This window comes from Pagrus pagrus (genome assembly GCF_965226575.1).
Source record: "Pagrus pagrus genome assembly, chromosome: 22".
NCBI classification, from domain to species: Eukaryota; Metazoa; Chordata; class Actinopteri; order Spariformes; family Sparidae; genus Pagrus; species Pagrus pagrus.
Genome location: NC_140204.1, coordinates 1333928 through 1357005, shown reverse-complemented (window position 1 = coordinate 1357005; position 23078 = coordinate 1333928). Strand labels below are relative to the sequence as shown.

The 23078-nt window shown below is 45.0% G+C and overlaps 1 protein-coding gene across 1 annotated transcript; it reads left to right on the top strand.

Annotated features, from left to right (window-relative positions):
- The first annotated feature begins 8659 nt into the window (after positions 1-8659).
- On the top strand, positions 8660-19398 carry LOC311251797 (uncharacterized protein). The gene is made up of 8 exons (XM_084344440.1): positions 8660-8728; positions 13999-14352; positions 14434-14535; positions 14799-15125; positions 15564-15890; positions 16613-16939; positions 17605-17934; positions 18704-19398. Exons 1-8 carry the CDS (start codon positions 8692-8694, stop codon positions 18769-18771), a joined length of 1872 nt encoding a protein of 623 aa, XP_084200566.1. The 5' UTR covers positions 8660-8691; the 3' UTR covers positions 18772-19398.
- Positions 19399-23078: the final 3680 nt, after the last annotated feature.

The following is a 23078-nucleotide window of genomic DNA, read 5'->3' as shown; positions in this document are numbered from 1 at the left end:
CCTGGTGTGCAGAGCGCCGACCGTTCAGCTGCAACAGATCCACTCTGTGACTCTCTGTTTTATATTTAACACTTTATTAAACAACACAAGAGACGACTGCTGTTGTTCATCTGCTGCTTGTTCACTTCTCTACAAGGGACTCACACACCTTCATGCACACAGACTCACACACCTTCATGTACACAGACTCACACACCTTCATCCACACAGACTCACACACCTTCATGCACACAGACTCACACACCTTCACGTACACAGACTCACACACCTTCATCCACACAGACTCACACACCTTCATGCACACAGACTCACACACCTTCATGCACACAGACTCACACACCTTAATGCACACAGACTCACACACCTTCATGCACAGACTCACACACCTTCACGTACACAGACTCACACACCTTCACAGACTCACACACCTTCATGCACACAGACTCACACACCTTCATGTACAGACTCACACACCTTCATGCACACAGACTCACACAGACTCACACACCTTCATGCACACAGACTCACACACCTTCGTGCACACAGACTCACACACCATAATTCAGACTTTGTATCTCACAGTAACTTAATCTCATCATGTCGACTTCATTCTTTAACAATCCTGATGTTTTGTCTCATAATCGTCACATTTAATCTCATAATTTAACTTCATGTCTCTTAGTTATAACTTTTGATTCTCAGTATTTTGATTTGCCATTAAAACATTTGTTTTAATCAAGCTCAGATATCAGATGAAGATTCCTGTCAGCCAATCAGAGTTCATCACTGATGTTCTTGTAAACAACCACCAGAGGGCGACATGACTCCAGCAGGATTATTACCTCTGCCAGCGTTTAGTTTTCAGTACTGCATTACAGTACAGTTTAGAGGTATTTGTACTTTGCTCGAGTATTTCCATGTTCTGCAGATATCTACTTTTTACTCCACTCCATTTATTGAAAACACTGTTTTAGTTACTAGTTACTTTACAGATTACATGCTGCGTCAGAGCTGAATCAGCACTTTTTATAATTCATTTATTTGATCAACAGTCAGATTAAAAACAACTCTTGGGTTGGAAATGCCACATGCTAAGTTTTTTTATGTAAACAGACACAAACATTTGAATTATCCTGACACTGTTTATACACTTTCCATCACGTTGATACACAAACCAGTCAGTAGGTGGCGCTCTGGTGCTGCTGTGGATCCACTATGAGACTTCGGCTTCATGCTCTGCACATGCGCAGCTCAGAAACAAACGAGCACTGTCCTGAGCAAGACGATAACTTTTGTCCTCTCTATTTCATCCCACAGAAAATGTCTCTGCTACACAGTGCTTCCTGGCCTGTGTCCTTTGCTACTGGTCCAGATGTCCTCGAGGTCTGGTGCCGGTAACACGTGCAGTGGTGAACATGTTGAGTCCAGACGCCTCTGACAGCAGCTGCACAGCCAGTCATTGATGACTCAAGCTTTGCCCAGGAAGACTTTGTGGTAGCTAATCTTTTGGACAATATTTAAATGACATATTTAGTTATTCTTTGTTGATTTTTTTCACGTGATCCATCCTTAAAAACTCATTAAACCTTTGATGATGCCATTTATGATCCATTTGGAGATCACAAGCTGTAATTTCCAGTTGAACCGCATGGCATTTGACTGCACTGCTGCTGCCAGTAGACTGTAAAATGTAAATACAGTTTGTATTCATAAAATATTCTTTTGTTGGCAGTTTGACCTGGAGAACAACTGTGCAATGTGCTCTGCCTCAAAGTCCCCAGGATCTGGGCCTCCCACTACTGACTGGGTGAGTGTTTCTCATAACGTGTACTTATAATGTGGTTTTATCATAATATTATAATGTAAGTAAATGTATGGTATGACATAGATTGTATTAACTGTAGCATCACTCGGTCTATCAGCAGCACCACATACGTATAACATGTGTGGACATTGTATTTATGAAATACCAATCATGAGCCATTTCATTACACCTGTACAATGTAATACAGTCCAACCCAACATTTAACTGTGAGGAAGCTCATCATGTCTCACTTTTTGTTGACACTGTCCAACAGGAAACAATCACACTGTTTATTGTTGAGCTCACAGTGGGTGCTGGTGTTTGTTGGGACCCACAGATGTAGTCGTTCACTGTGGATTTCAAAATGGGCTCTGAACTGAACTCAGTTTCCCAGAATTCCCCATTCTTCACACCTAAGTGCAAATTCAGCTTTGAGCTGCTATTGGTCAGAGAGACAGACCCCCCTCTGAGCAGATAGTCAAAACTCCAGCTCCTTCCTGTGTTCTCTCTCTTCTCCACCTCTCTCTCCACGGGGCTGCCTGCCCTCAAGCTCTCTTCTCCTGGATTCTTCTGGGCCTAACAGCTGCTGAGAGCTGCAAGCTGCATTTCCAGCAGGCCATAAGAACTTCTCCTCACTGCAGCGACACAAGGTCCTGCTAGTGTTCCAGATCAGTTAGCACCAGCAGCTGCGACGCAAAGCTTGCCAGCTAACACCACAATCTGAGGAACACCAAGCAAGTTAGCACTGAGCTGATATCCCTGCAAAGGAAAGGAGCGACCAGGTTCCTCCATCTGCTGTCTTTCATCAGATCTTGCACAACAAGAACAGCATTGTTCAACATTGGAATCCCAACGTTCTCCTGGTTGGCTCATCAGCCAAGGAACCACCAGCACCTTTACTTCAAAGACTCTTAACCCTGAACTGGGCCTAAATTGCATAGCATAGCACGGCTAAGCACAGGACTTTAAACTCTGGTTGATGTAATGCATATGTGTTCAATCTATGTGTTTGTTCACTGTTTGAGTGTTATGTGATCTCAGGTCAGGTCATTGGTAGTTTGCTTTGCTACACGGCTAATTTGACATTAGTTGAATGATGCTTCACACAGACTCAGAGTCTATGCATGCAACTAACCATCTTCTATAACCTGGCATCACGTCACACACACACACACACACACACACCTGTATTTTGTACATGTTAGTTAGTGTGTTTTCATCTTTGTGTAAATAAAAGACTTTTGAACCTTCATGCTGTCTATTTAATATTGTACAAGAGTGAAAGTTGCCAACCTCGACTCTGTCAAGAACTCCAAAATCCTTCAACCATTACAGCTGTTATGGTAATATTGGTTGTAGTTATTAAGTTAATTATTAATCAGAGTTACAAATAGTTTAGTACCTTTTCTGAGACTGATTTGGTGAATTAACTCTTTTCCCTTCTTCAAGGGTGGTGCCCCGAGGTGATCTAATGTAAATTGGATCTTATTATTAATCATATTTAATAATTATCCATCCATCCATCCATCCATCCATTTTCTTCCGCTTATCCGGGGCCGGGTCGCGGGGGCAGCTGCCTGAGCAGGGACACCCAGACTTCCCTCTCCCCAGACACTTCCTCCAGCTCTTCCGGGAGGATCCCAAGGCGTTCCCAGGCCAGCCGGGTGACATAGTCACTCCAGCGTGTCCTGGGTCTTCCTCGGGGTCTCCTCCCCCCGGTGGGGCATGCCTGGAACACCTCCCGAGGGAGGCGTCTAGGGGGCATCCGATACAGATGCCTGAGCCACCTCAGCTGACTCCTCTCGATGTGGAGGAGCAGCGGCTCTACTCCGAGCTCCTCCCGTGTGGCGGAGCTCCTCACCCTATCTCTAAGGGAGCGCCCCGCCACCCTGCGAAGGAAACTCATTTCGGCCGCTTGTATCCGGGATCTTATTCTTTCGGTCACGACCCAAAGTTCGTGGCCATAGGTGAGGGTAGGAACATAGATTGATCGGTAAATCGAGAGCCTCGCCTTACGGCTCAGCTCTCTCTTCACCACGACGGACCGATACAACGACCGCATTACTGCGGCCGCCGCACCGATCCGCCTATCAACCTCACGCTCCATCCTTCCCTCACTCGTGAACAAGACCCCAAGATACTTGAACTCCTCCACTTGAGGCAGGATCTCTCCCCCAACCCGGAGGGAGCAAGCCACCTTTTTCCGGTCGAGAACCATGGCCTCAGACTTGGAGGTGCTGATTCTCATCCCAGCCGCTTCACACTCGGCTGCAAACCGCCCCAGAACATGCTGGAGGTCCTGGCCCGAAGGAGCCAACAAGACAACATCGTCCGCAAAAAGCAGGGATGAAATCCTGTGGCTCCCGAACCAGATCCCCTCCGGCCCATGACTGCGCCTAGAAATTCTGTCCATAAATATAATGAACAGAACCGGTGACAAAGGGCAGCCCTGCCGGAGTCCAACATGCACTGGAAACAGGTCTGACTTACTGCTGGCAATGCGAACCAGACTCCTGCTCCGGTCGTACAGGGACCGCACAGCCCTTAGCAGAGGGCCGCCGACCCCATACTCCCGGAGCACCTCCCACAGAATGCCACGGGGGACACGGTCGAATGCCTTCTCCAAGTCCACAAAACACATGTGGACTGGTTGGGCAAACTCCCATGAACCCTCGAGCACCCTGCGGAGGGTATAGAGCTGGTCCAGCGTTCCGCGGCCAGGACGAAAACCGCATTGTTCCTCCTGAATCCGAGGTTCGACTATCGGCCGAATTCTCCTCTCCAGTACCCTAGAATAGACTTTACCAGGGAGGCTGAGGAGTGTGATCCCCCGATAGTTGGAACACACCCTCCGGTCCCCCTTTTTGAATAGAGGGACCACCACCCCGGTCTGCCAGTCCAGAGGCACCGTCCCCAACTGCCACGCGATGTTGCAGAGACGTGTCAGCCAAGACAGCCCCACAACATCCAGAGACTTGAGGTACGCAGGGTGGATCTCATCCACCCCCGGTGCTTTGCCACTGGGCAGCTTCCGAACTACCTCAGTGACTTCAGCTTGGGTGATGCATGAATCCACCTCCGAGTCCCCAGCCTCTGCTTCCTCTATGGAAGGCATGTCAGTGGGATTGAGGAGATCCTCGAAGTATTCCTTCCACCGCCCGACGATATCCCCAGTCGAGGTCAACAGCTCCCCACCTCCACCGTAAACAGTGTTGGTGGAGGGCTGCTTCCCCTTCCTGAGGCGCCGGATGGTTTGCCAGAATTTCCTCGAGGCCGACCGGTAGTCCTCCTCCATGGCCTCCCCGAACCTTTCCCAGGCCCGAACCTTTGCTTCCGCGACCGCCCGCGCTGCAGCACGTTTGAACTGCCGATACCCGTCAGCTGCCTCAGGAGTCCCCCGAGCCAACCAGGCTCGATAGGACTCCTTCTTCAGCTTGACAGCATCCCTTACACTCGGTGTCCACCACCGAGTTCGGGGATTGCCGCCACGACAGGCACCGGAGACCTTACGGCCACAGCTTTGGACAGCCGCGTCAACAATGGAAGTGGAGAACAAAGTCCATTCGGACTCAATGTCCCCAGCCTCCTTCGGGATCTGGTCAAAGCTCTCCCGGAGGTGGGAGTTGAAGACCTCCCTGACAGAGGATTCCACCAGACGTTCCCAGCAGACCCTCACAGTACGTTTAGGTCTGCCAAGTCTATCAAGCTTCCTCCCCTGCCAGCGGATCCAACTCACCACCAGGTGGTGATCAGTTGACAGCTCAGCCCCTCTCTTCACCCGAGTGTCCAAGACATACGGCCTGAGATCAGATGATACGACCACAAAGTCGATCATTGACCTCCGGCCTAGGGTGTCCTGGTGCCACGTGCACTGATGGACACCCTTATGCTTGAACATGGTGTTCGTTATGGACAAACTATGACTGGCACAGAAGTCCAACAACAGAACACCGCTCGGGTTCAGGTCAGGGAGGCCGTTCCTCCCAATCACACCCCTCCAGGTATCACTGTCGTCGCCCACGTGAGCGTTGAAGTCCCCCAGCAGAACGATGGAGTCCCCGGTTGGAGCACTCTCCAGTACTCCTCCCAGGGACTCCAAGAAGGCCGGGTACTCTGCACTGCCGTTTGGCCCATAGGCCGAAACAACAGTGAGAGACCTATCCCCGACCCGAAGGCGCAGGGAAACGACCCTCTCGTTCACCAGGGAAAACTCCAACACATGACGGCTGAGCTGGGGAGCTATGAGCAAGCCCACACCAGCTCGCCGCCTCTCACCGCGGGCAACTCCAGAGTAGAAGAGAGTCCAGCCTCTCTCAAGGAGTTGGGTTCCAGAGCCCAGACTGTGCGTGGAGGTGAGCCCGACTATCTCTAGTCGGTAGCGCTCAACCTCCCGCACCAGCTCAGGCTCTTTCCCCCCCAGCGAGGTGACATTCCATGTCCCCATGGCTAGAGTCACCGTCCGGGGATTGGGTCGCCGGGGCACCCGCCCAGGACAGCCACCCAAAACACACCGCACCGGCCCCTTCTGATCCCTCCTGCGGGTGGTGGGCCTACAGGAGGCCCACCACCCCATCACTATCCCTGATAATCATTAATTATTATTGATAGCCAAATTTAACCTATAACTCCCTGTTACTGTTGCATGAAGCACTACATATGGTGCCCCGTGTGAAGTGAGCACAACATGTTGTCCTGGACTGCATTATATTGAAAGGTGTTCCTAATATTCTGTCCCTCGCATGTCTTCAAATGGGGTGGACAAAATATTAGAAACACCTCTCAATATAATGCAGTCCTGTCCAGCAACACTGCAAACTACAACCGCAATAATTAACATGTAGTTAAATGAATAACTCTCTGACAGTGTCAATCAAAAATGAGCATTATTATCTAAAGGACATAACATTATTAGTTAATAATTCACGGCACTAAATTGCTCCTCTAGTTCTTGGGAACTGACACTGACACTGATATTTACAGATTTACAATCAAAACAGTCAGGATATGTGGCTTTAGTATAATCAACACACCAAAACAGTCGTCATATGAAATCCTGCTATTCTAAGCTGAAATAGGTTTTACGCCTTGAATCCAAGAAATGCATTGAAGCACTGCTCATAATGGAGAAGGATCACTGAAGAAGAGGCTTGTGTGTGTTTTCAGACGTTGTAACACCAACATCCTGTGGGTCACTCTCAAAATATGGGAAGCAGGGATAAGCAGGTCACATGCACTGCATAACTTACCAATATTACCAGAAAGTCAAAACATTATAGTGACCGTAGACGTCCAATGGCAGTGATAAAATGGACGGCTAAGTAATACTTAGAACAGTTTTTTAATATTTAAAAATGAGACATTATATAATATGTTGCAAGGATTCATTTAAATTGTAAAGCATCACATTGTTTAATAAAATATTGATAGTTCTAAAATGAAGGATCCTCACAGAAAGATATGCCTCAAATATGGGAGGCTTAGTACATTTTGATGTACATAACCAGTCTTTGAGGCCAGTATGCTGCACAATATTTACTACATGTAATAAAGTGGACATAATACACTATATAGAAATCTGAAGAGAAAATTATTATAAAGACCGATGACCAGAAATGATCCTCTGTTGTACAGCTACTCCATTATTTCAGATGAAAAGATGAGTTAGACTTTATAATCACTTGTTTCATTGTAGAGATACAGTGTGACAGTTGTGATAGATGTTTCCACGTGCAGCTCCTGGGGATGAGTAAGGACCAACTCAAAGACAACAGGGCAAGAAACAGGAAGTGCTTTGTCTGCACATGGGACTCAAGATGTTCAGAACACCTGACGTTATTTTCTCTGTTGTGTTTTTAGAGACCAGTTTTAGTCAGACAGTCTTTGAATGACAGTGTGCCTCATGTCTGAATAAATGCTGTGATTTAAAATGTAAATAACTAGATAGATGTATATAATTAAAGGTGTTCATACTGTTTTATTTTCAAAGACACATTTTAAGTGTATTTTTATATTTTCATCTTTCTTTATTTTAAAAATGTGAAACAATGTAAATAATATTTTGAATTTGAAATAGATCGATGCTTGTATGTGTGTGTTTATTGCAACATCAGAACAACCTCAGGTAGGTTGAACATCAACAGCCAGAAACAACAGAGCTTCATCCCACAACTACCTGTGTGAATTGTTTGGTCCTCTCCAGCCACCAGCTCGCTCTCAACGAGTCTCACTAGCCACACTGTCTCGTCCTCTTCCTGCTCTGCCAGCTACACCAGCCATCGCTTTCTTGCCACTAATCCAGCCCAACATGAAGGTGATGAACTACGACTTCAGCAGTATTATGCATCTGAACTACTTATGAAAGAAATGTTTTTAAATCCACATCAAAGTTGGGTGAAAAGACTCATTCTTATTCTTGACAAAGGATTACTCAAAAAATACACAGTAAAAGTACTTCATAGCACTTATACAAGTAGACTAAAAAGTACTTAGTTCAGCAATATATGAATGTTGAATTACTTATGGAAACAATGTTTTTTTGTTTTTATCTCACGTCGTCCTTCACTTTGAAATCTGGAAGGATACCTTTGTGATACCTTCAGTTCATTACCGGGAATAAATACTCTAACAGTACCGTATGTTTCATGGGTCTGGTTGTGAGACTGAAGGCTGATCCGGATTCAGAACCAGCGGCTCTTCAGAGCGGGTTCTTTACGGTTGATTTGACCGCAGCCGGTAAATCACCTGTTGGACTTTGCTCCCTGTGACGCCCACCTGGACTTCCGTGAGATCGACAGCTGAGTCTTTCACAGTCCGTCTGGTTTTGTACCGTAGCTGACGTGAGACTTCATTAAAGAGGACTTTGTGTTTGTTGTAGTTGTGACAGGAAGATGAAGATGTTTGTGGTGTTTGTGATCCTCGTGCACGGTAAGATAACCTTCCTCCCTCTGATCTGATCATCACCCCAGTCCAACGTCATGTCTTTAATGTCGGTTTGTGTTGTTTGGACTGCTCACAATCAAAGGTCGCTCTAAGATGTGCAGTTTCATCTCACAACACAATGAAAGTGGCATGTTGGCTGCAGGAATGTCCTCCAGAGCTGTTCCCGTGAACTGAAGGGGATCAGACTGCACATTTCAGATTGGCCTTTTATTGTGACCAGTCCAAAGACCACCTGTGTAATAACCCTGCTGTTTGATCAGCACCTTGATATGCCACACCTGTCAGGTGGGTGGATTATCTTGGCAGAGAAGACGAGCTCACTAACACATTTTAACAAACTGCTGCTGAGAGAAATAATTCTTGTGTGCATCATAAAGTCTTAAATCTTTGAGTTAAACTCATGAAAAATGGAGCAAAAACCAAAGTGTTGTGTTTATATTTGTGTTGAGTGTAGAAGACTGTGCAGTCACACTGTCCTCAGTTATATGGCCTGTTGCAGCAGCTGTACGGGGCAAAGTCCACACAAATGATCCATAGAAACTCATTTATTAGTTTGGTACTGAAGGTGTGTCATGTTGGATCGCACCACAGAGACGTCAGGTTCTTCTACTCCGGTCCAAACTGAACAAAATATTAAAAACTGTGAGGGCGGGAGCGCTTCATGACACATTCGTCTGTCGTTTGTTAATCAAATCACTTCCTGTTGGTGAAGCTTCCTGTCTGTCAGCTTCTCGTAGGGAAGATGGGACCAATCAGTGCCAAAGTATTATAATGTGGCTGGTTTACTGTCATGGAAGGGCAAAGTTCAGATCGCTGAAACACGTCAGAGTTTTTGTTATGAAGGTCTAACACAACCCTGCTGTGACCATAAAGTCATTTGTTAGAGTTTAACAGAGTCCCGACACTTGAACCAAAATACTGTTGTGTCAAATATCAGTGAAAGCACTTTTCTTCAGGCGGTGTTCATCACTGTGTTGTCTCTACACATTAGCAAAGAGGCTAACGGCTAAAACTAGCCAACGTTAGCTACCAAACACCAACACAAGGGAACATAAGGAGGACAAAGTGTTGTGATCAGGTGATAACCACCAGTACATAACTTAAATCTGCAGCTGGTGTGAAACATCAACAGTGACATCAGGTGGTCAAAGTGTCCTCTACAACATGTGGTGATGTAATGCTACTTAATTATCTGGCAGATGTAACGTTAAAATGTTACATTATACCATTATTATTGTCCCACACAGAGTTTTAAACCCTGCAGCTCCTCCAGTTAGTTAGAAGTGAAGAAGCATCTTAGATGAGACATGAGACGTCTTCAACAAACTGAAACTGATGGACTTGGTTTTGTCAGAGTTGCTTTACTGACAGTTACGGACTGGTAAAGGTTTATAGTGTTCAGGGTTTGTGCAGTTTATACATGGTTATGTACCTCCGTTTAATCTGTAATTATTACTATTATTGTTTTTGTTCCCTTTGCGTTTTCACGTTTGTACGTTCATGACATGCGAAAACAAGACATGGAACCTCCTCACTACCACAGTTATACATTTCCATGCAAAGCTACGATGTCTGTTCATGACAATAAAAACTTGCGCCTAGCCACCTGGAGTGTCAATGGTTTAGGAAGCCCAGCTACGTGGAATAAGGTTCTTTTCAGTTTGAAATCAATCAGATATGATGTTGTTTTTTTGCAGGAATGCCATACGTCTCTGAAGGACGGCAAAAAATTGCGTCAAGGATGGGTGGGATATGTTTTTTGTAGTCCCGGAACGAGCCAGAGCAGCGGTGTGATCACTTTAGTGAATAAACAACAAAATCCTCAAGATGGAGATTCAACTCCTCCCTCTTGCAAGATGATGCCTTTAAGGCAATGCTGAAAACACAAATAGAGTTATACACTGAAACAAATATTGCTTCTGTCTCATCAGTAGGCACAGTCTGGGAGGCCTTGAAAGCTTTATAAGGGGACATGTTATTCAATTCTCATCACACAAGAAAAAACAAAACGCAAGGAAGCTTGCAGACTTGGAGAGGAAAGTGGGAGAAGCAGAAGACAAATTAAAGCAGATCTATTCCCCACACAACTTAAAGACAGTCACGCAGCTTAAATATGAATATAATCAGATAATATCACAGAAGGTCGAGTTTGGACTTTTTAGAACAAGAAAAGGTATTTCAAGTCTGGGGATAAAGCCGGGAAACGTCAGACATAAATGAGGCGTTTAGAAATTTTTACATGGAAATGTACACCACCACATCGTCTTGCCAAAAGGAGGACATTCCTTCATTTTTGGTGGGGTCAGACCTCCCGGCTTTGAATAAAGATCATCGTTAGATGCTTGACGCTGCAATCATGGCCGAAGAAATAAAGGAAGTCATTCGAACGATGCGGTCTGTTAGATCACCAGGACCCAACGGGCTGACGGCAGAATTTTTTAAGTGCTTTTCGGATAAGCTCACTCCACTATTGTTACAAATGCATAATGAAGCTTTTGAAAGAGGAGTGTTACCCCCCACTTTGTCTCAGGCTCTAATATCTCTAATCTTAAAGAAAGCAAAGAGCCCACAGATCGTAAAAGCTATCGCCCAATTTCTTTAATATCAATAGACACTAAAATACTTTCCAAAATCCTTGCAAATCATCTCAGTAGTGTTATAACTACGCCAATACATGCAGATCAGGTCGGGGTTATACGTAATAGATTTGCCTCAGGTAACATTCGACGTCTGATTAATGTTATGTGGGTGGTTAGGAACAACAATACACCTACCGCAGCCTCACTCGATGCTGGAAAAGCATTTGATTGCGTAGAGTGGCAATACCTTTTTCAAGTGCTGGAGATTTATGGCTTTGGGCAGACGTTTCGAAAGTGGGTGAAACTGTTATATATATCAAAATTATAAAATCTTTCTCTAGCTTCTCAGGTTATAGAGTGAATTGGACGAAGTCTGAGGCTCTCCCCTTGATGACGTATTGCCCAAAAACATTATTTCAAGCCGGATCGTTCCAGTGGCCCCATAAGGGAATTAAGTATCTGGGAATATTATTCCTAAGCAATTACACAAAATAGTGCAATGTAATTTTAAACCACTCCACTAGAAAAAAATAGCACAGATTTAGAAAGATGGTCTCCACTTTATCTCTCATTATGGGGAAGTGTTAATATTATAAAGATGAACTGCTCTGCCAGAGTCAATTGTCTACTTCAGTCTCTGCCACTGAATATTCCTGTAAAATACTTCAAACAGTTTGATGCACTTTGTAACAAGATTTTTTTCAATGGTAAAAGACCAAGAATACATCTGCGTAAATTGCAGAAGCCGGTAATGAAACGTGGCCTGGGACTCTCAAATCTATGGTTTTATTGTTATGCATTCAACCTGAAGCACTTGGTGCACTGGGCATTACCTCCAGAAAGAGCACCACCTTGGTACGCAGTAGAGCAGTCAATGTGCATTTCCCTACCTCCATTGCTATTCTTATCAGCAAGAATGCCTCCGAATGCTCGATCCAATTCTGTTATCTCTCATTTTCAGGGACTATGGAAAAAAGTGTCTCGTATATTTAAAATCAACCCCTTTCTAAGCTTTTCCTCTGGTCTGTGGGACAACCCCAAACTCTTTATTAGTAAACCACCACCTATATGGAGGGAGTGGGTGATTAAGGGGGTACATACTCTGGGTGATCTTTATAAAGATGGTGTCCTTCAGCCATTTGTTCTTGTTGAACAATTCAAGCGAGCCAACAATCAATTTTGGAGATATCTTCAGCTGAGACACCTCCTTATTACTACTTTTGGCTCTACACACACACCACCTCAGGGCATGGACCTCATTAAAGAGATTTTGATCGCAGGGATTGGACATGGGGCTTCCCATTATTACTCTCTGCTTATGAACCATACTGGTTACCCGTCCAACACAGCTCTGAAAGCCTTATGGGAGAGGGACCTGAACATAACAATTGAAGAAAACGATTGGGATACAATTATTGGAGTCACTAAACAAGTCTCCAGGGATATCAAAATAAGATTGATTCAATTTAAAATCCTTCACCCAAGTAGGCTATTCATGCTAGGTATAAAGGAAACACCAGACTGTTGGAGGTGTGAAGGGGAGCTGGGTACCCTAGCACATGCCCTGTGGTCATGTCCAAAGATTCAGACATTTTGGAAAAGGGTTCATGAGAATATCACAGAGGTCATAAGAGTGGATTTTGAGTTTTGCCCCAGTCTTTACATATTAGGCAACCCCAAGCCCACGGCCCATATTGTAAAACCCCTAACCAATTGGATTCAGAAGAGTATAATGATTGGCAAACACATGATAATGAGGAAGTGGAACGATGCAGAAGGCCCGCTGTTTCAAGACTGGCTTACAGAGCTAGGCAAAGTAGCAGCTTCTGAAAGAATATAATATAGTATAATAAACGACACTGATAAATGTAATGAGAAATGGGGAATGTTCGTAAGATTATATTCTTTACATGGTAGCTAAAAGGTATGTGTGCACACTCTGATCACTGTGGTCTGTTCTTGGGGGGCTGTCACGGAAATGGAGGTGGTCTGGGTGAATACAGGGATCTGTTTACTGGAAGACCTCAACCTCACATTGGACAATGAATGGACACGCAGCAGTGTTTTGGTAGTTTCCTGGATAGACTGCTTAACATGTCGTGCATGGACTAATTTTCCTTGTCATGGACGTTTTTTTTAAATATTGTATATATGTATTTTCTTCTGTTAAATATAATTTTATATTATTATTATTATTTTCCTTATTATTTTATTTTATTGTCCTCACTCTGATATTTCATTATCAACACATACAGTTGTGTATCTCAATTTTGCCTTTGTTTGTTGTAAAAATTAAAACCCAATAAAGTTTGAGTCATGAAAAGTGAAGCTGCTACTGTGCATGTAACCAGCAGTGGGCAGTGTATGCACCGTTATTAATAATGATGATTTTAATTCAGCTGGTGCAACCTTCAAGTGTTAGCAGCCCCCAAAATTCATCCTAAATAATAAATATGATCAAACTAGACTGCGCCTGAACTTAACAGACGTGTTGATGATGCTTTGCTGACAGCAGCGTCACATGTGGATGTAGATGTTGGCCTTCATTCACACAGAGTCTGAGTTGAGCTTCAGCAGCACAGTTTACAGGCTGCACACACTGCAGAGGACCACATTCACTCATCACATGAAATAAGGCTGCTGTCATTGACCCTCTCTGTCTGTGTGACCTCACAGTTTCCCAGCATGCCTCAGCTGTGGAGGTGAAGGAGGGGGACCCGTTTGTCCTGCTGCCCTGTAAGTCTCAGACTTTTGAACTGAACGAGCCCTCAGTGGTGTGGAGCCGCTACGATCTGGATCCTTCAACCGTCCACCAGCGTCAGCAGGAAGGTGACCGACTTAAAGACCAAAACCAGCTTTACAGCGGCCGAACATCCATGAAGACTGACGCTCTGGAAACTGGAGACCTCAGCCTCAACCTGACAGACCTCCACCTCTCTGACAGCGGCTCCTACACCTGCACCGTCAGATGGGTCAGCTGGGGGATGAAGAGAGAACAGAGAGTGACGGACGTACAGCTGCAGGTCAAAGGTCAGCAACTAACCCTAAAACCTACTGTAGATACAGGTCAGAGGTCAGAGGTCATGTTCTTTATATTTCTGGTTCCCACAGGACGATTCCCATCCTGGGCCACAGCTCTCCTGGTTCTCCTGGTTGTTGGACTTCTTGTTTCTGGAGCTCTTTTACTACATTTTAGGCACTATTTCATGTCAGGTATGTCACTACTACTACACTACCCATCATGCACATGGGCAGCATCTTTACTCTGGTGGCTCCCTGACTGTTGAGACAGACTGTCAACAGTGACGTCTGGGATTATAAGAGAAGGATGAGACGGTGAGGTCTGGGATTATAAGAGAAGGATGAGACAGTGAGGTCTGGGATTATAAGAGAAGGATGAGACAGTGAGGTCCTGTTACCATCACAGTTGCTGCTGCTGTCTGTACAGCTGATGTTGTGGTTTGTTGTCCTCTCAGTCTACCAGGTGGAGGTGGATTCAGGGGCGGAGTCTGTCCAGCTGCCCTGCAAAACCACAGTTCTCCTGCCTAAACACGCTAAAGTGGAGTGGAGGGACAGAGATGATTGGAAGGTCCATGTGTATCAGAACGGCTCTGACCAGCCTGAACAACAGGACAGAGATTACAGAGGTCGAACAGAGATGAAGAGAAACCTGCTGAAACCTGGAGACCTCAGTCTGACCCTGAAATACCCCACATACAAAGACACAGACACCTTCACCTGCACCGTCTACAACAGGGAGGAACACATCCTGATGAAGAAACAAGTGGAGCTGGAGGTCAAAGGTCAGTACTGTAATATCCTAAGAGAAGGATGAGACAGTGAGGTCTGGGATTATTATAGGAGGATGAGACAGTGAGGTCTGGAATTATAAAAGAAGGATGAGACAGTGAGGTCTGGGATTATTAGAGAAGGATGAAACAGTGAGGTCTGGGATTATAAGAGAAGGATGAGATAGTCTGGGATTATAAGAGAAGGATGAGACAGTCTGGGATTATAAGAGAAGGATGAGACAGTGAGGTCTGGGATTATAAGGGAAGGATGAGACAGTGAGGTCTGGGATTATAAGAGAAGGATGAGACGGTGAGGTCTGGGATTATAAGAGAAGGATGAGACGGTGAGGTCTGGGATTATAAGAGAAGGATGAGACAGTGAGGTCCTGTTACCATCACAGTTCCTGCTGCTGTCTGTACAGCTGATGTTGTGGTTTGTTGTCCTCTCAGTCTACCAGGTGGAGGTGGATTCAGGGGCGGAGTCTGTCCAGCTGCCCTGCAAAACCACAGTTCACCTGCCTGAAGACGTTAAAGTGGAGTGGAGGAACAGTAACGACAGGAAGGTCCATGTGTATCAGAACGGCTCTGACCAGCCTGAACAACAGAACATTGTTTACAGAGGTCGAACAGAGATGAAGAGAAACCTGCTGAAAACTGGAGACCTCAGTCTGACCCTGAAATACCCCACAGACAGAGACAGAGACACCTTCACCTGCACCGTCTACAACAGGGAGGGACACATCCTGATGAAGAAACAAGTGAAGCTGCAGGTCAGAGGTCAGTACTGTAGATACAGGTCAGTACTGTAGATACAGGTCAGTACTGTAGATACAGGTCAGAGGTCAGTACTGTAGATACAGGTCAGTACTGTAGATACAGGTCAGTACTGCAGATACAGGTCAGAGGCCAGTACTGTAGATACAGGTCAGTACTGTAGATACAGGTCAGAGGTCAGACTGACATCAATCAGCTGATTGATTTCCAATCAGAGTTGACAGTATTGATCTGAATGTGATGTTTTTATTTGATCCAGAAGAAAGTTGAAGGAACGAGCTGAAAGAAACAACAAATCTTTTCATCACTGAGAACAAAGAAATGCAGCGTTAATAGTTTGTATCAGTTATTGATTGATGATCAGTTCTCAGCAGATTCAACAAATCTTCACTTCCTGTTGAAGAACTCGATCAAAGAAAATGTTAAATTTGACGTCCAGAAATGTGAAAGTGACAAAGAGAAGCAACAAACAGCAGTTCAACACTGAGAGGAGACATTACTGTGAAGACCACAGGGACAAAACATCACAACACCATCAGGACTCTGATCATGTCCAACACCTTGAACACCTGGTTTTACTTCCTGTATGTCTGTCCCCTGTTACCTGCTGGTCTCACCTGGTTCTGTCCTTCAGCTTTCTCTACTACTTTGTAATCAGTCAATAAAGTTATTCAAACTGCTGCTGCTGTCTGTACAGCTGATGTTGTGGTTTGTTGTCCTCTCAGTCTACCAGGTGGAGGTGGATTCAGGGGCGGAGTCTGTCCAGCTGCCCTGCAAAACCACAGTTCACCTGCCTGAAGACGCTAAAGTGGAGTGGAGGAACAGTAACAACAGGAAGGTCCATGTGTATCAGAACGGCTCTGACCAGCCTGAACAACAGCACATTGTTTACAGAGGTCGAACAGAGATGAAGAGAAACCTGCTGAAAACTGGAGACCTCAGTCTGACCCTGAAATACCCCACAGACAGAGACAGAGACACCTTCACCTGCACCGTCTACAACAGGGAGGGACACATCCTGATGAAGAAACAAGTGAAGCTGCAGGTCAGAGGTCAGTACTGTAGATACAGGTCAGTACTGTAGATACAGGTCAGAGGTCAGTACTGTAGATACAGGTCAGAGGTCAGTACTGTAGATACAGGTCAGTACTGTAGATACAGGTCAGAGGTCAGACTGACATCAATCAGCTGATTGATTTCCAATCAGAGTTGACAGTATTGATCTGAATGTGATGTTTTTATTTGATCCAGAAGAAAGTTGAAGGAACGAGCTGAAAGAAACAACAAATCTTTTCATCACTGAGAACAAAGAAATGCAGCTTTAATAGTTTGTATCAGTTATTGATTGATGATCAGTTCTCAGCAGATTCAACAAATCTTCACTTCCTGTTGAAGAACTCGATCAAAGAAAATGTTCAATTTGACGTCCAGAAATGTGAAAGTGACAAAGAGAAGCAACAAACAGCAGTTCAACACTGAGAGGAGACATTACTGTGAAGACCACAGGGACAAAACATCACAACACCATCAGGACTCTGATCATGTCCAACACCTTGAACACCTGGTTTTACTTCCTGTATGTCTGTCCCCTGTTACCTGCTGGTCTCACCTGGTTCTGTCCTTCAGCTTTCTCTCCTACTTTGTAATCAGTCAATAAAGTTATTCAAACTGCTGCTGCTGTCTGTACAGCTGATGTTGTGCTTTGTTGTCCTCTCAGCCTGTCAGGTGGAGGTGGAGGAGGGGGAGGAGTCTGTCCAGCTGCCCTTCAGAACAACACCTGACCTGCCTGAGGACGCTACAGTGGAGTGGAGACGCTATGAACTCTTCAACACCAAGACAGTCCACCTGTATCAGAACGGATCTGACCAGCCTGAGAAACAGCACCAGGATTACAAAGACCGAACAGAGATGAAGAAAGACCTGCTGAAGACTGGAGACCTCAGTCTGACCCTGAAACACCCCAAAGAGACAGACACAGGAACATACAGGTGTGGAGTCATCAACAAGGACATCCTGAGAGTGAAAACAGTGAAGCTCAAAGTCAAAGGTCAGTATGAAGATACAGAACAGAGGACTGTGTGTCTGTCTCTGGTTGGTTGTCTCTGGATGTCTGTCTCTGGTTGGCTGCTTGTCTCTGGTTGGCTGCTTGTCTCTGGTTGGTTGCTTGTCTCTGGTTGGCTGCTTGTCTCTAGTTGGCTGCTTGTCTCTAGTTGGTTGCTTGTCTCTGGTTGGTTGCTTGTCTCTGGTTGGCTGCTTGTCTCTGGTTGGCTGCTTGTCTCTGGTTGGTTGCTTGTCTCTGGTTGGCTGCTTGTCTCTAGTTGGCTGCTTGTCTCTGGTTGGTTGTCTCTGGTTGGTTGCTTGTCTCTGGTTGGTTGTCTCTGGTTGGTTGCTTGTCTCTGGTTGGTTGCTTGTCTCTGGTTGGCTGCTTGTCTCTGGTTGGTTGTCTCTGGTTGGTTGCTTGTCTCTGGTTGGCTGCTTGTCTCTAGTTGGCTGCTTGTCTCTGGTTGGTTGTCTCTGGTTGGTTGCTTGTCTCTGGTTGGTTGTCTCTGGTTGGTTGCTTGTCTCTGGTTGGTTGCTTGTCTCTGGTTGGCTGCTTGTCTCTGGTTGCTTGTCTCTGGTTGGCTGCTTGTCTCTAGTTGGCTGCTTGTCTCTGGTTGGTTGTCTCTGGTTGGCTGCTTGTCTCTGGTTGGCTGCTTGTCTCTGGTTGCTTGTCTCTGGTTGGCTGCTTGTCTCTGGTTGGCTGCTTGTCTCTGGTTGGCTGCTTGTCTCTGGTTAGCTGCTTGTCTCTGTCTAACTGTCCTCTGTCTCCTCTGCAGGGAGAGACATCAGGAACAGAAGCAGCTCCACTGATCCGACTCCTCTGATGGCTGATCAATCTGTCTGATCGGTTTGTTGGTCAATCTTTGATTATTGATCTGATGTGACTTTGGATCAGAGACAAAATGGAGGTGAAGGAGCTGATGGACGACGGATGAAGACAGGAGGACGCTTCGTCAGCTTCTTCTTCACTCTGACTCCTCCTGCTGACTCTCACAGTCTACACACTCACTATTGATGACTATTGATCAGTGATGTCAGAGTGATGTCAGAGTGATGTCACATGTTGTTTGGACTGAAACATGTGGTTTAGATCCTTTGAACTGTGACAGTAAAGTGTAAATACCCCCTCAGATGTACAGACAGCATGTCTCTGTAGTGACTAAATGTCTCCTGACCTTCACAGAGTGTCTCCAGATAGAAACAGGTCCAGTTCAGACTGTGAGGACCTGTGGCCGCCTGCTTTAACCTCACATATCATCTTTACCTTCTGTTCAAAGCAGCGCATCTTAAACCTGAACCTCAGTTTGTGTCTCATCATAGTTTTCTATAAACTGAGACTTTCTCTGCAGCTCTTTGTCAGACTCACCCAGAACGCCCTGGTGTGCAGAGCGCCGACCGTTCAGCTGCAACAGATCCACTCTGTGATTCTCTGTTTTATATTTAACACTTTATTAAACAACACAAGAGACGACTGATGTTGTTCATCTGCTGTTTGTTCACTTCTCTACAAGGGACTCACACACCTTCATGCACACAGACTCACACACCTTCATGCACACAGACTCACACACCTTCATGTACACAGACTCACACACCTTCATGCACACAGACTCACACACCTTCAGACTCACACACCTTCATGCACACAGACTCACACACCTTCATGCACACAGACTCACACACCTTCATGCACACAGACTCACACACCTTCGTGCACACAGACTCACACACCATAATTCAGACTTTGTATCTCACAGTAACTTAATCTCATCATGTCGACTTCATTCTTTAACAATCCTGATGTTTTGTCTCATAATCGTCACATTTAATCTCATAATTTAACTTCATGTCTCTTAGTTATAACTTTTGATTCTCAGTATTTTGATTTGCCATTAAAACATTTGTTTTAATCAAGCTCAGATATCAGATGAAGATTCCTGTCAGCCAATCAGAGTTCATCACTGATGTTCTTGTAAACAACCACCAGAGGGCGACATGACTCCAGCAGGATTATTACCTCTGCCAGCGTTTAGTTTTCAGTACTGCACTACAGTACAGTTTAGAGGTATTTGCACTTTACTCGAGTATTTCCATGTTCTGCAGATATCTACTTTTTACTCCACTACATTAATTGAAAACACTGTTTGTTACTAATTACTTTACAGATTACATGCTGCGTCAGAGCTGAATCAGCACTTTTTAAAATTCATTTATTTTATCAACAATCAGATTAAAAATATCTCTTATATACAAACAAATAATCTGAAAAGTGCTGAATATACTTTAGTATATTTACTTGAGACTTGACCCAGTGAGCAAAGAGTGGTCTAGATCAAGTCTTTTAGACGTCATTTATGGACATCCAAGATGTCTAAAAGGACTGTCTACGTACTACGGTAAGCGTGTTGCGTCATTGCGTCATTTCCTGTTGTTGTGTTACTGACTGATAGCGTAACTGTGCTGCTCCGGCTCGTCCAAGCAGATTATTGTTGTATTCCTTTCTGCAGCGACCGAGATCCCGCTTGTGATCGGGCACTTGCTGGTCCACTAAGGCATTCAACAATACTCTGTGTTTATAGCTTGGTCGCCGGGCTTGCTGCTGTTTGTAGCTCTCTTAGCTCTGCTGGCTAATCTATCGTGTCCTAGCTTAGCCACTATCAGCTAGCGATGGCTTCTCTCTCTCCCTCTCGCTCTCCTCTTTTCTCTTGCTCAGTGTGCCAGATGTTCAGTTACACCTCTGCCTCCCTTAGTGATACTGGTACATGTATTAAGTGTAGTTTATTTGTAGCGTTGGAGGCGAGGCTCAGTGAGTTGGAGGCTCGGCTCCGCAGCATGGAAACTCCGACTGTAACTGCTGCAGTTAGCCACTTAGCTAGTGCGGACCGAGCAACTGTAGCTTCAGCTAGCCGTCCCTCGGCAACTCCCGAGCAGCCGGGACAGCAGGGCGGCTGGGTGACTGAACGAAGGAAGCATAATACCAAACCAAAGCCCACGTTACACCACCAGCCGCTTCACGTTTCAAACAAATTTTCCCCACTCAGCGACACACCCGCTGAGAAACAAACTCTGGTTATTGGCAGCTCCATAGTACGAAACGTGAAGTTAGCGGCACCAGCGACCATAGTGAAATGCATCCCAGGGGCCAGAGCGGGCGACATCGAATCAAACCTGAAACTGCTGGCTAAAGCTAAACGTAAATATAGTAAGATCATAATACATGTCGGCGGTAATGACTGCCGGCGACGCCAGTCGGAAGTCACTAAGATTAATGTTGAGTCGGTGTGTAACTACGCCAAAACAATGTCGGACTCCGTAGTTTTCTCTGGGCCCCTGCCAAACCTAACCAGTGATGACATGTTCAGCCGCATGTCATCATTCAACCGCTGGCTGTCGAGGTGGTGTCCAGCAAACGATGTGGGCTTTGTTGATAATTGGCGGACTTTCTGGGGAAAACCTGGTCTCATTAGGAGAGACGGCATCCATCCCACTTTGGACGGAGCGGCTCTCATCTCTAGAAATTTAACCCATTTCATTAGCCAACAACCAGCCTGACAACCCAGAGTTGAGACCAGGAGGCAGAGCTGCAGTCTTACACGCTTCTCTGAGCTTCCATTAGATCAGTTGCACACCCAAAACTTCATTGAGACTGTGTCTGCCCCCCGACCACCTAAATTAATTAAATTAATCAAATCAAAAGTCCACAGAAGAGGAGTTGTGCATGAAAATCTAATAAAAATTAACAGCAACTCTGCAATCTCAAAACAAGACAAGAGAATTAAATGCGGACTCCTAAATATCAGATCCCTGTCATCGAAAGCTGTACTAGTAAATGACTTAATTTCAGATTGTAATATTGATTTATTCTGTCTTACTGAAACTTGGCTGCATCCTGAAGAATATGTCAGCCTGAATGAATCCACTCCCCCTAGTCATATTAATACTCACATTCCTCGAGGCTCCGGCCGAGGAGGTGGTGTTGCAGCTATTTATGACTTAAGTCTGTCAATCATTCCTAAACCTAAATTAAATTATAACTCATTTGAAAGCCTTGTTCTGAGTCTTTCACATCCAACGTGGAAAACTTTACAGCCAGTTCTATTTGTTGTAGTGTATCGAGCACCTGGTCCTTACTCAGAATTTTTATCTGAATTCTCTGAGTTTTTATCAAGTCTAGTCCTCAAATCAGATAAAGTAATTATTGTAGGTGATTTTAATATTCATGTGGATGTCGTTAATGATAGCCTTAGTACTGCATTTATCTCATTATTAGAATCTATTGGCTTCTCTCAGTGTGTACATAAACCAACTCACTGTTTTGACCACACCCTTGACCTTGTTCTAGCTTATGGTATCGAGATTGAAAATCTAACAGTTTCTCCACAGAATCCTCTTTTATCAGACCATCACTTAATAACTTTTGAAGTTCTATTACTGGACTACACACCATTAGGCAAAAACTCCTTCACTAGATGTCTATCTGATAGTGCTGTAGCTAAATTTAAGGAAATTATACCGCTGGCACTAAACTCAATGCCATGTCTCAATATAATAGAGGACTCCTCCACTAACCTCAGTTCCTCACAAATCGATCATCTTGTTGATAGCACTGCAGGCTCATTGCGAACAACACTGGACTCTATTGCCCCCCTGAAAAGGAAACCTATAAAGCACAGGAGGTTAGCACCCTGGTATAACTCGGATACCCGCAAATTGAAGCAAACATCACGGAAATTTGAAAGGAAATGGCGTTCCACCAACTTGGAAGAATCCCGCTTAGCCTGGAAAGATAGCCTTAAAATATATAGGAAGGCCCTCCGCAATGCCAGAGCAAGCTATTACTCGTCATTAATAGAGGAAAACAAAAACAACACCAGGTTTCTTTTCAGCACTGTAGCCAGGCTGACAGAAAGTCACAGCTCTACTGAACCATGTATTCCTACAACGCTCAGTGGTAATGACTTCATGAGCTTCTTCAATGATAAGATTTTAACTATTAGAGACAAAATCCATCATCGCTTGCCCTCAACTGGCACTATTGTATCTTTAAACACAGGAACCTCAGAAACAGTTCTAAATTCTGACTTATATTTAGACTGCTTCCCTCCCATCGACCTCCACCAACTAACTTCGATGGTTTCTTCATCTAGACCA